The sequence below is a fragment of the Pediculus humanus genome, genomic scaffold (assembly GCF_000006295.1).
Source record: "Pediculus humanus corporis 1103172108268 genomic scaffold, whole genome shotgun sequence".
In the NCBI taxonomy this organism is placed as follows: Eukaryota; Metazoa; Arthropoda; class Insecta; order Psocodea; family Pediculidae; genus Pediculus; species Pediculus humanus.
In genome coordinates this window covers 276,107-290,215 of record NW_002987837.1, presented here as the reverse complement: position 1 = coordinate 290,215, position 14,109 = coordinate 276,107, and the positions used below count along the sequence as shown (strand labels likewise).

At 29.1% G+C, this 14,109-nt stretch overlaps 1 protein-coding gene and 1 non-coding gene across 2 annotated transcripts; both read left to right on the top strand.

Annotated features, from left to right (window-relative positions):
- Nucleotides 1–5,533: 5,533 nt before the first annotated feature.
- Nucleotides 5,534–5,656, top strand: Phum_PHUM501000. Its single transcript has one exon. It is a non-coding gene; the product is annotated as a tRNA-Leu (tRNA).
- Nucleotides 5,657–6,961: 1,305 nt separating this feature from the next.
- On the top strand, nucleotides 6,962–7,473 carry Phum_PHUM500990 (uncharacterized protein; the record flags this gene model as incomplete). Its single annotated transcript, XM_002430786.1, has 2 exons — nucleotides 6,962–7,023; nucleotides 7,323–7,473. 2 exons carry the CDS (start codon nucleotides 6,962–6,964, stop codon nucleotides 7,471–7,473), a joined length of 213 nt encoding a protein of 70 aa, XP_002430831.1.
- Nucleotides 7,474–14,109: the final 6,636 nt, after the last annotated feature.

The window sequence follows — 14,109 nt, the reverse complement described above, 5'->3', positions numbered from 1 at the left end:
TTTTCGGCAATGACTAAATGAAAAATTGTAAAAAAAAAAAAGAAAAAAAGAAAATTGATGTATATCCATCGATAATTTTAACGACAGGAATAAAATATTATTATTATTATCATCATCATCATCATTATTATTATTATTATTATTATTATTATTATTATATTTTTTTTTTGTAGGAAAAAATAAAAAGAAAAAAAAAAGTTTTTAATAAAAAAAAAAAAAAAAAAAAAAGTTATATGTATTTCATTGTCAAAAGTCATAAAGTAAAATTTTCAATTGTGAACCTTTCGTTAAATTTCGGGGGGGGGGGAGGAATGGGAGGAAAGGGGAGGAAGGAGGGAGGGAAAAAAAAGGTAAAAAGGAAAAGTTTTTTTCGATAAAAATGAAAGAAAAAATAAGTTTTTTTTTTTTTTTTTTTTAAAAAAGAAAAAGAAAAGAAAAATTTTTTTTTTAATTGAATGAAAAAAAAAAAAAAAAAAAAAAAAAAAACTTTTTGTTTTTCGTGTAGCCATTTACGGAAAAGTTTATAACATTATAATTCTACTGCCACGTGTTTATTTCTCCAGTTATTATTTATGTAACCGTTAATTTTTTTTTTTTCCAGGTCGGATAAACGATTCGAGTGTAGACAAACGAACACAAAAAAAAAAAAATTTTTTTTTTTTTAAAAACGAAAACTTATCTCATTCCATGAAGAATCGTGGAAGGAACGTAAAAATTTTTAAAATGATAATGATGATGATGATGATAATAATGATGATATAATTTAAATAAGAAAAATGAAGACACCTTTTATGGATATGTCGATTGTTAGAATTCCAGGTGCGAGAAGAAATGACAAACGATGTTTCGATTGGAAAATCTGATACTTAATTAAAAAGGTAAGCGGAGGGGGGTGTAGGAGAAAAGAGTAGGGGGAGGAGTTTAGTAAAAATTTAAAAGTTAAAAAATTTATACTTTAGGAAACAAAAAAAAAAAAAAAATTCTAGAAAAAAAAAATTTTCATTTTAAATACAAAAATACGTGTCGCGATTATATTTATTTTTAAATCGGGTAAAAACCTGGAACGGATTTTTAAATTCACGAATTCCGGAAGTAGTTGCGGAAAATAAATAAATAAATAATAATAATAATAATGATAAAAAATTATTTTCTGGAGGAGATTCCATATAAAATCAATTTTTTTTTGATAAGTTATTATTATCGTTACTAAAAATTGCATGTTTCCCTCCAAAAAATGTTTTATTTTTAAATTTAAACCGGGAAAACCCTTTTATTATTATTATTATTATTATTATTTTATTAGAAGGATTTTTTCGTTCCAGCAAAAGAAAAAGAAAATTAATTAAATTTAAATTTATTTTTTTAAAATTGAGTCGTTCATTAGGTGGTATAATAATTACTTAAATCGTCGTGGATCGATCGATGATAAAAAAACTTCCGGTTAATTATTTCCGGTAACGAAATTCACGCCATTTTACATAATTTTCCCGTTACGTTTATTCTTTTCGTCGCGTCGTTCGGAAAAATTTAAAATTTTCCGGTATAAAATCAAAAATTTCATTTAAAAAAAAATGCAATTAATATTATTATTATTACTATTATTATTATTACTATTATTATTATTATTATTTTTCACTATTTTTTTTACTTCCGGTGAAAATGATTTTGTATGAAAATTAACGCAAAGAGAGAAAAAAAAATAATCGTGGCGGAGGAAACGACTTTAATTTTACGAACGCACGTGTTAAAATATTTTAAATTATTATTATTATTATTAAATATTTTAAATTTGAAAAAAAAATGGCGGGAAAAAACCGCCGCTCATTTCCGGTTACACAAAAAAATTATTTTTTTTTTTCCGGTCAAAAACGGTTTTTAAAAAAAATGTAAAAAATTTATTTTTTTTTATAGAAATTTTCGATTAATCGAAACTTAATTATTATTATTATTATTATTATTATTAATACAATCATTTTAAAGGTAATAATAATAATAATAATAATAATAATAATAATGATGATGATGATGATATTGTTTTCACATAAAAATCCGTTCATGACCTTTTTTTTTTATTTTCGGTTCCTTTTTTATTTATTTAAAACCGCAAAAAAAAAAAAAAATGAAATGAAATGACGACGAACGCCTGAAGGTTTTTCTCTCTTTTTCTCTCTCTCTCTTTCTCTCACTCACTTTTTCTCTCTTTTTTCGGCTTTTATTAAAATAAACCTTTTTTCTTTTCTTTTCTTTTATTTATTTTTCTTTTTATTATGTTAAACGAGGTTTTCCTTTAGGGCCTTCAAAAAAAAAAAAAAAAGGGCCTTTTTTTTTTTTTTAAAAACTTATCCTCTTACCCCCTCTTCTCCTCCCCCTTTTCCCCTCCAACCCCTTTTTTTTTATTTAGAATTTTCCCTTATTTTATTTTGTTTTTGTTAATTTTCCTTTTGTTGTTTTTTTATTATTATTAATTTTTTCTTTTCCCACTTTAAAAAAAAAACCCTAAAATGAGTTGTCCAGTCATTTTCCTTCTTTTTATTAATTAATTTAAAAAAAAAAAGAAAACTTTTTACCCTTTTTAAATAAGTCAAAAGGTCAAATTTAAATAACAAAACAAACGGGGTCGTTTCCCGAGAATTTAATAAAAAAAGAAGAAATTTTTTTTTTTTTTTTTTTTTTTTGTCTACGGCCACGATGTTTTTTTTTTTTTTCTTTCTTATTAGTTTTAATTATTTTTTTGGTTTCTTTTTTTTCTTTTCTCTTTTTGTTCAGGTATTAAAAAAATTTTTATTTTTACAAACGACAAACAACAAACGACAAACGACGAAAAAAATCGTATAACTTTATTTTTATGGATATACATTTCAGTTATTTAATGTTATGTTGAAAAAAATAATGTTTGAATAAGTTAAAGACGTAAAAAAAAGGTTGTTGGACATTTTTTTTTTTTGTACGCAGGTGGCTAATTTACAAACAACAACAACCACAACAACAACCACTATAACAAAAACAAAGACAACAAAATATATTTAAACATTTACTCGTTTATTTAAATAAATTATTATTATTATTATTTTTTTTTATGTTTTCGCTGAAAAACGTTTATGAAATAATAATTACACTTAATTTTTTTTTATGTAAAATTGTTTGTCACGTGATTTGTTTGTAATTGTTTTTCTCTTTTATTTAGAAAATGTCAAATGAATTAGAAAAAGAAGAAAAAAAAAACCGAAAGGAAATGAAGAGAAAAAAAAGTCTAGAGTGGATTAGAAAATTAAACGATGTGGGTAGAATATGTCAAAATTAGAATAAGAAGAAAGAAAAAGGAAAAGACAAAAAAAAAAAAAGAAGAAGAGAATCCAAAAATAAAAATGACCGACAGGCCCCCCCGCGCCGCCCCCCGACGAAAAAACAAAAACCGGATGAAAGAACAGCAGATGCTCATTAGCAAATGTTTTTGTATTTTTATTAAAATACAACCAGCCGGCACGCGACCGACTCCTGGATGTTTCAGGTATGATAAAAAAAAAGCAGATGAAACTAATAAAACGTGCATGCCCTAAGGTCCTTTTTTTTTTTTGGGAGAATATTATTATTATTATTATTATTGTAATAAGAATCGCTTGCGGGTTACGACTATGATGTTCTTCTCTCTTTGTGAAATTAAAAACCCACCTTTTGCCTTTTATTTATACATATTTTTTTTTTCTATCTCTGTCTCTCTCGTTTCACGTATATTTTACAATTTTTTTTTTTTTTTACTTTGTCTTTCGCACTCTTTATATTAAATTCATCATCATCATTATCATTAAAAATGGTAGTCGCCAGCGTCATCTGCTTCACGAAATTTTTATTTTATTTTATTTTTTTTCGGTTTAATTTTAAAACGAAAATACAAATTGGATGATTCAAATGGTTTTTTTTTTTTGGGGGGGGGGGTTTTGAAAGAAATATACTGAGAGAGAGAGAGAGAGAGAGAGAATAGATAGGACAGGGGTAGACAGAGAGGGATAGGGGGAGAATGGATAGGACAGAGACAGGTAAAGAGAGAGAAAAAAGAATTGAATAGGACACAGACTGAGAGAGCGAGAGGGAGAGAAGGAATAGATAGGACAGAGAGAGAATGAGTGAGAGAAAGAACAGATAGGGTAGAGACAGATAAAGAGAGAGAGAGAGAGAGAGAGAATGGATAGGACACAGGCAGAGAGAGCGAGAAGGAGAGAAGGAATAGATAGGACAGGGGGAGAGAAAAGGAATACATATAATAGAGATAGATAAAGAGAGAGAAAAAGAGTAAGAAAATGGATGAGACAGAGACTGACAAAGAGAGAGAGAGAGAGGGGGAAGAATGGATTGGACAGAAACTGATACAGAAAGAAAGAGAAAGAAAAGGAATAGGTAGGACCGACAAAGAGTGGATAGGATAGAGAGAAGGAAGAAATAGGGCAGAGGCAGAGACAGATAAAGAGAGAGAGAGGGGGGGGGAAAATAATTGGAGACGAAGATTTTAATTGAAATACGCGACGATATTGTCGAAAACACAAATTGGAGAAAATTAAACAAACACTTAAATCCTCGAGTTTTCGGTCGTCCTCGACATTTAAAAATTCCACCTTTGAAAATTCGTTTTCCATTATTATTATTATTATCATTATTATTATGTTCTGGAATTGAAATTTCCAAGTGTCACGTAATTTTCTATCTCTTGTTGTGTATTTTGTCCAGGATTTTGTCCGTGAAATTCACCTTAAATTATTTTTTAATTAAAAAAAATCTCTCTAAAGGGTCTCTCTCTCTCTTTCTCCACTTTATCTGACATTATTATTATTATTATTTCTGATATAAGTGGATTTAAAAAAAAAAAAATTTTTCTACAAAAATCCCTGGAAAAAATAATAATAATAATAACGATAAAAATATTTAAAGGGATTTTTCTTTGTCATTGTGACGTCATTAATGATTTTTATAAAATTTTTTACCTGATAGACAAAATTCATTCCCTCTTTTTAAAAATTTTTTCTCCCTCTCTCTCTCTCTCTCTTCCTCTCATCCCTCCACCCCCGTATTGATCGGAATTTTCTTTAAGAATTATATAAATATATTAAGTAATAATAATAATAATAATAATGGAATTAACAGTTTCGTGGAATCCACTAAAGAATCTGCTGGAGATTTTTTTTTTTCAAATTGTATTGAAACCTTTGCGTAAAAATTTAAATGGGGCGCCAAAATCAGAGATTCTCCAAAAAAAAAAAAAAGGATCAATTTTTCTTTCATTCAGGAAAAGAATTTCTTTTGTGTATTGAGAACACAAAAGAAACATTTTTTTTTTTTTTTTTGAAAATTTTTACTTGTTTTCCGTGAGAATTTTATGTTTTATTTTTATTTTTTTGAATCGTCTTCTTTTTTGGGGGGGAGGGAAGGAAGGAAGGGAAGGGAGGGAAAAATTTCTTACATTCCACATAATTCACATTAAATTTTTTTTTTTTTTTAAAATAAAAGTATCGAAACTGTTTGTTAGACGTCGAATGTCATCGTTGTCAGGATGGCCGAGCGGTCTAAGGCGCCAGACTCAAGGATTACCTTGTCCATTATTAATGGATTATATAAACGAGCGTTCTGGTCCTCACTGAGGGCGTGGGTTCGAATCCCACTTCTGACAATTAAAATTTTTTTTTTTTTAAATTTTTCGCATTATCAATGATTGATAATGTAATGATGACGTCACATTACGATAATATTAAATTTTATAGTTCGAACAAAAAAAAAATGGAGGACCAAAAAAAAAAATTAAAAAAAAAAAAATCATTTCGAATGATACTACCCATGAGGTATCTCGTAGTAGTTGGAGGAGGTGGAGGAGGGGGGTTAACGGGAGGCCCTTAAAAAACTGGTATTTTTTTTTTTTATACGCATCTGCCGTATGGCGTCTTTTTCCAGATAGCAGGTGGCCGCCAAATTCAGGGGTGTTCAAAAAAAAAAAACCAAAAAATATAAAAATCCGTTAATTTAAAAAAAAAAAAAAAACAATAAGTGGTGAAAATGATGAAATAATAATAATAATAATAAATTTGCTCCCGTTTGTATTTTTAAGAGTTTTGAACGATAGCAAAAAAAAGAAAAGAGAAATTTTATTTATTTATTTTTATTTGCCTTCGTTTAAAAAAAAAAAAAAAAAAAAAGCAGAAAATTTGTATGAAAATGTTTTTTTTTTGCTGTCGTAAATTTTAAAATTTTTTTAAGATGTCCCTGCCCCCCTTAAACGGTTAGCAAACTACCCCCCCGATCGTAAGAATCAAATTCAACAGGAGAGAGAAATGACAGGGAAAACAAAAGGAAAATTTACTTTTACATAAGAAACAAAAGAAACGACAGTTTTTTCAACCCTCCCCTCCCCTCATTCTTTTTTCTTCACCTTAAAAACCACCCTCCCAGCCACCCACCTCCCCAAAAAAATGAAAAATTTATTTCGTTTTGAAAAGTGATATATATAAATTTTCGTGAATAAGACGTAGTACAAACAAAATGAAAATTTTAAAAGTTTTGATGACGTGTTCATTACTATTTGATAATTGATGATGGGAAAACGTTTTCCACGTTTAAAGTGGAAAAAGAAAAAAAAAATTTTCCAGCTCCTTTTTCACTCGCTCCTTCTCTCATTTTTCTTTTATTACATGAAAAAAAAAAAAAAGTTTGGAAAACCGGAAATGGGAAAAATTTCAAGAGTTTAAAAAAAAAAAAGGACGAAGAATTAATAATTTGTTCGAGGGGGGAGGGAAGGAGGGGAAATAAAAAGAAAATTTTCAATTAAAAATAATATCATTATTATCATCATTGATAAAAAAAAAAAAATTTTTTTTTTTTTCAGGTTTTTTCTATTTGAAATAAAATCAAAAATATTCTCGTACGTACAAGATATAACTTGAACAAAACAAAAACAACCAACCTACCTACCTGTCCCAGAAAAATGCGTTTTCGTTTACACCTGGCTTTTGTTAACAAGGAAGAAGCAAATCACCCTCGTTTGTTGTTTGTACGCATGCGTGAACCTCGCGCAGCTGCTTCCGACATTGTTTGTTCGGTGACTTTTTTTTTTTTTTTTCTCTCCCATGTTTTTTTTTTTTTCGTTTTCATTCCCTCAGTTTACATCGTGAGTCGGTGGTGACAACAAACAAACAAACAAATATGATTATTATTATGTCGTCCATACGACGTTCGTGTTTATTCGCGACGTGTTTATTCGCGTTTTCTTTACCGTTCGTTTTAACTTTTAGTGATGGTTACAGTAATAATAATAATAATGTTGTTAATAATGATAATAATGTTAGAGACACCGTTAGAACTTTAAAAAGTCAAGTAAATGCTTTACTAGAAAGGAGACAAGAAGACTTTAACATATTAGAAGAATCAATTAGACGTTCGTTGGATAAAAATTCGGAATTGGCGACATTGAGGAAAGATTTGAACGACTTACGGTGAGTTTAATTATTTTTTTTATTTTTGTGTGTGCATGCGTGTGCGTGTGCGAACGCGTTAATGTGTTATTATTATTATTATTACCGTATGCCATCGTTACCGTCCATATAGTTATTTGTTGCGATGAATTCGTGATGATATTTACTGGAATTGATGATAGTCTGTTTGCTCCAGAGTTGATTATTTTGTCTCATATGGAAAATTCAATATGGCGGCGGTGTTTGATAATGATAACAAATTTGTTTGTGTTTGCAAATAAATAACACGCGTAGTCTGAATAATTTTCTTTATTACGTCATACGAAATGTAATTTTTTGCCTCACGTGATTTATTTATAAAAATAATTTTTATTCATTTTAATTAATTAATTAATTACGAAAAAAAAAAATTGCGACGACGATTTTTACGTGTGGGGGGGGAGGGTGGTGGGTGCGTTTTGTCGTACGGGATTAAAAATCTAAAACCACGACTATTAAACCTTGCGAAAGGTTTCGAAAAAAAACTTTCAACCCGACAAAATACTTTTTTTTTATCGGGGTTTTAATCTTCCATATTATATAAATTGGAAAATTATGCAAATCGTTATGACTCAATTATTTGTAATTACCGACCTCCCCACCTTATTTTACCCCCTCCTAAATTTACTTCCCCTTCTTTTCACACTTCAAACTCCTCCCTCTCCCGACGAAGTTTTTTTTTTTTTTTGTACCCCTTCCATAAGTCAATAAGTTTTGGTTGTGTTATTCCTTCCATCTCACCTGTGTCATTTCCCTTTCGTCTTCTCTTTCTCTCTCTCCCCACTTTTTTTTTTTTTTTACTTTCCCTTAACCTTTCTTTTCCCCCCCCCTCACACTTTTTGTCTCTCTCTCTCTTTCTCTTTCTCTTTCATTTTTTTTTTTGTTTTAATCCCTGTAAAATATTCACTTTAAACTCAATTAGGGTGTCATTGGCGACGAGGATTTTCAAATTTTTTTTTTCGTTCCATCCCCCTCTTCCCTTCTCCTTTTTCTTAACCTTCGTAACCTTTTTCGTAACCTTTTTTCCTTTTTTCTTTTTCGGTGAAATTTAGCATTCAAAAGATGTTACATTAATTGAGCGAGTTTCGAAAAAAAAAAAAAAAAAAGAAGAGGGAGAGAGAAAAAAAAATTGCGGTAATTTTTGTTCGAAAGGTAAAATAAAATACAGGGAAGGAGGAAGGGAAAAAAAGGTTGAAGGTGGAAAAGGTAAAAAAGGAGAAAGAGAAAAAGGGGAGAGAGAGGGAAAGAAAAAAAGCCAAAGGAAACAAAAAAAAAAAAAAAGAAACGATAGACGACTTCAAGTTTAAACCAAAATCCGTAAAAAAAAAAAAAGAAAAAAGAAAAAGAGAGAGAGAGAGAAAAAAAGAGAAAGTTTTTAACCAAAAAAGAAGTAGTTTTCATTTGGGGAGACAAACGAGAGAGAGGAAGGAGTTGAAAAATTAAGATGGCGCGAAAGGAGAGGAGGAGAAGGAGAGGGGGAAGGAAAAAAAAAAATAAAAAGTTGAAATGAAGAACTTTAAGTTTCATAAGAATGTACAGTGCGGGAAAGAGGGGGGGGGCGTAAGAAAAACTTTAGAAAGTGAATTTTTTTTTTTTTTTTTTTCATTGCCCGGAAAGAGAAAAAGTAAAAAAAAAAAAGTTCTCCCCTTTCCCCCCTGAGGGGTTAAAAAAAACAGAGAGAGAATGGGAAGCGCCCCATTTTACTTTCTTGATAAATTAAAAGAAAAATTTTTTTTGATGGTGAGTTTAATCTGATTTCATAAAGGAGTTTCTTTTACTCCTCCCCTTCCCTCCCTTCCCCCCCAAAAAACTCTTTTTTCTCCTTTTTTTTTTTATTCAGAAGTTGGTAACAACAACAACAACAGCGCGTTCGATGCGACGATAAAAAAAAAACGTTTAAAATTTTTTTTTTTTTTTTCTTCTTTACAACTTGGGAATTTGACAATTATTATTATTATTATTACTTTGTTTTTTACAACCGGAACTGGAAAAAAATGGGGAGGCTTTGTTCTCGTAGTATTATATCGATTTTTCCAAAACTAGATTATTTTTCCAGAAATCTAGGATCAGGAAAAGGTCAAAGGGTTCAGTAAAAAAAAAAAAAAAATTAAAAATAAAAAATAAATTTTTTTTTTTTGCGAGATGTCGTAAAATGGTTGTCGTGTTTTTTTTTTTTCTTCCAAGGGGTCGTGGGGGTCAAGGTTGAAAAAGACTAGAGTCGGGGTTGAAAAAGAGATTTAAAAGATGAAATACCAAAAAAAAAAAAAACAGAAAAGAAAAAAAGAGAAACCGAAAAGGCGGAAAGAAAAAAATTTGTCGAGAGAATGAAAAAGGTTAAGAAATGAGAGAAACGCGTAGGAAGATGGAAAAAAAAAAAAATAATAATAATAATAAAGAAGGGGATGAGATTTAAAAAAAAGGTTGAAAAAGAGTAGAACGAATGTGTGTGTGTGGGGGAGGTGGAGGAGGAAGTTGGGGAAAGAGGAGGAAGGTAGGAAAAAAAACTCGTGAGAATAAAATAAAAAAAAATCTCGAAACTAATTGTCGGATGAAAATTTTTTAAGTTTTGCTCCTTAGCCGGGATGCTGCGATTGTGATTGATTGATTGATTTTTCGCATCTTTCTCTTACGTCATTCTACCACCTTCTTCCTCTCTCCCTCCCCCTTCAATTTATTATTAAAAAAGGAAAAAAAGGAAAAATTAATGTTTGTACTGTTTATGATGTAAATTATATTTATCCGGGGAAAAAAAAAATTTTTTTTTCTTTTTTTTTTTGAGGGGGCGGGGGATGAGGAGCCAGAGCCGAGAGGGTTGAGCAGGAAAGACTACTTTACTACATAAATTGTTATTAAAAGAAACAAAAAAAAAATTATTATTATTATTTTTTTTTATTGCCTTTTTTTTATACGTTACAAATTATAACTCTTTAAATACGGCCGAGTGGTTCTTTTTTCTCTCTCTCTCTCTCTCATTCTATTTTTACCCTTTCGTGCGCATTTTTCATCTCTTTTTTTTTTTTTTTTCTAACAACGTATGTAATGTAATTATTTTGAAATATCCTATCGTATGTCATAAGTCGAGTTTCGATATTAGAAAAAAAAAAACAAAAGATTTACGCACGCATTTATTATTATTATTATTAAAGTTTTCCCTCGTGTCTTTTGTCAAATTTTTTTTTTACTCTCTCTCTCACACGCACATTTTCGTCTGCTATGTTTAGAAAAATATATATATATTACGATCCTTTTTTTGTTTTTTTTGGTTGAAGGTAAATGAAAACTCATGAAATGCCACCGGGGAAAAGTAATGGTGATAAAAAGTTTGAAAAATAATAGAGAGGGAGAGAGAGAGAAAAGGGAAGAGAGAAAGAAAGAGAAGGAGAGAGAAAAAGGAAAAGAGGGAATGTTAGAGAGAAAAAAGAGAAAAAATAAGGAAGAGAGAAAGAGAGAGAAAGAAATGAGAAAAAAAGGAGAGAAAAGAGAAGAGAGTGAGAGAGAGAGAGAAAGAGAGGGAGTGAGAGAGAGAGATAGAAAGTTAGTAAAATATGATTAAGTGATAGAGAAAGAAAATATATAAATATTTTTTTTCCTTCATTTTCTTTTTCTTTCTCCATCTCTTATTCAAAATGTAATCTTCGAGTGGTGGTGGTGGTGGTGGTAGCCAAAAAAAAAGGAAAAAAGGAAAAAAGAAACGAATAGAATTTTCCGACAGGTTTTCAACTTTACTTTTAAATCATTTACTGAAGAACCTTTTTTTTTCTCTCTCTCTCTCTCTCTCTCCTCTGAAAAAAAAATTTTTTGAAAACGTAATCTATTAGATTTTTAAAAAGGTTCAATGAATCCACGTAAAAAAAAAAAAAAAAAGGAAAAACCTTTTTCGTTCCTTTTTTTTTTTTTTTTTTAATATAAGTGGTATCAAGTGGTAATTAAAATGGCGAACGTTTGAAATCAGGTACGGTGGATAACAAACAAACAAAAAAAAAAAAAAAATTTTAATTAATTTTTCGCTGTCGTTTTTTTTTTTATTTTTTCCTCTTCTTCTTCTTCTTTGTTTTAACGTACAAACCCCCCCCTCTCCACACGCAAACACTTTTCGTTGAAAAATTTTCTAGAGTTTTTTTTTTTTTTTTTTTTTTTCATTTCGGGGGAAAAAAAAATTGAAAAGGTTAGAAAAAGTCAGGTACGAAATACAAATTTAAATTATTATTATTATTATTATTATGTAAAATTATGTTGCCTGGAGGGTTAAGGTGTTGAGTTAATATTTAAAATGGTTTCTTCTTCTTCTTTTTCTTTTTCTTTAAAAAAACACAAAAGGAAATAAAAATTTTCTTTCTCTTGAACGTGCCTTAATACATTTTCATAACTTTTACCTTTTCCCCTTTTTTTTCTTTTTTTTTTTTTTGTTTCGGGAGGGGGGAGGGAAAAAAAGAAAAAATGGAAAAGTGAAAAAGTAAAAAAAATAAATATGTACAAGAAAAACCGACGACGCATTACGTAAAAAAAAAAAAAAATAAATACATAAATATTTAAATATGATAGAAAATTTAAAGCGGAAATGCGAAAAAAAACGTGTCAGAAGATAAAGAAAATAATAATAATAAAATTTAATTTTATTAAAATTGGTTCGGTCGGGTGAGTAGGAGGGTAAGGAGGAGGAGGGGGATGGTGGCAGGGAAGAGGGGAGGACAAACAACAACAATGTAAAATAATAATAATAATAATAAAGAAAGATGAATGAGTGTAAGAAATGCACGAGCGAAATATTCAAATTGCAGGTTTAAAAAAAAAATATATTTATATGTGTGAATAATAATAATAATCATAGTTTATTCGTAAAAAGACAATTATTATTATTATTATTTGTGTTCGTAAGAATTTCCTGTGGAAATTTTTTTTTTTTTTTTTTTCACTTTTGCTTTTCCATAAACGATGAGAAAAAAAAGGAAAAAAAATTAAGTATAAATAAATAAAAACTTAGTCGTTATCATTTTTTCCAGCAGAGATCGCCGGTGGGTTCAAAAAAAAAAAAAAAACTTTTATTACCCCTCCCCTCCCTCTCCTCCCTCCCCTACTCTCCCCACCCATTCTTCTCCCACCACTCTCACGCTACTCGCTCCGACGCTCGTTTTAACATCGTTACTTACCACTTCCCCTCATTTCCCTTTCTTTCATTCATCACCACCACCACCACCATCGCCGGAAAAACCATAATTTCTTTTCCCATTCCCCTTTCCCTCCTTTTTCTTTTACGTTTCCCCTACCCCCCCTTCCACTCACATCGCAAAACCGAATTATTTCAAACGTCTTTTTTTTACCTCCCTTTTTTTTCTCCTACATTTTTTCTCATCATCTCTTCCGCTCTTTTCGCCTCCTCTCTCTCTCCCCTCCTCCTTCAACCTCCTTCCTCCGACCGGCTTAATAATTTTCTACTTATTATCATTATCATCATCATAAACTTTTAACCGCGTTCATCATTTTCTTTTCTTTTATCCAACAGCGAATATATATATATATTATAAATATTAAACGAACGTATTAAATAATTCAAATTTAATTTTAAAATAATAATAATACTGATGATAATGATAATAATAATAATAATAATAAAAGTTTTCGGGGCCTTTTCATACGTTTTACATTTTTTATAATTTTTTTTTTTCCAAGGGCTTTTTCGTACGTCGTAAAAAAATTTTTTTTTTTTTTTTTTTTACGTTTAAACGTTAATAATTAATTAATTAATTTTCTTTTCTCCTCCTGTATCTTTCCCTCTCTCTCTCTTCATTTTCTGGAGTACATTAAACGAATCCCGGTAAAAAACGTTTTTTTTTATATTATACGTTTATTTTCTCCAGATAAAAAAAAAAAAAAAATGTTTGTTTGTATACTTTTACTTTGTTATAAAAAAAAAAAAAAAAAAAAAAAGATTGGAAACTAATATATAGATATAAGAAGGAATCGATGAACGATAAAATTAGTTAGAAAAAGAAAACCTGTAGGGGATCCCTTAGTAGAAAATCATCTTTGGAAAATTGGTTTTAGAAAAAAAAAAAAAAAAGAAAATTTTTTTTCCAGTCTGAATCATCGGACTTTAATATTTTTATTTATATATATATGTTTGGAGAAAAAAAAAACATTCCAGGAGCATGCGTACGAAATAAACGGAAATGCATTTTTCATTCTAGATTTCCAAAAAAAAAAAAAAAACGGGAAAAAAACGGGATAAAAGGGGTTATTTATATTTTAACGCGTCGACGAAAAGGAATTTTTAAAATTATTTAATTAAAAATGGAGAAGAAAAAAAAAAATAATTAAAAAATTAATTTAAAATCAAATTGACTTTAACGGAAAAAAAAAAAATTTCTTTCCTTTGTCATAGAGAAAGAAAACAAAAACGAGAGATGAAGGGGAGGGAAAGGGGAGAAAAGGAGGAAAAATAAAATTTCGTTTCAATATAATTTTTTTTTCTTTTTCTTTTCTCGTTTTTTTTTTCTTTTTTTTTGTTTTCTTTCTCTATGACAAAGGAAATAAAAAATAAGAAAAACAAAACAATCGAAAAAAAAAAAAATGGAAAAAGGAAAATAAGGAAAATGAAAGAAAAGAAAAGAAAAGGAAAAAAAAA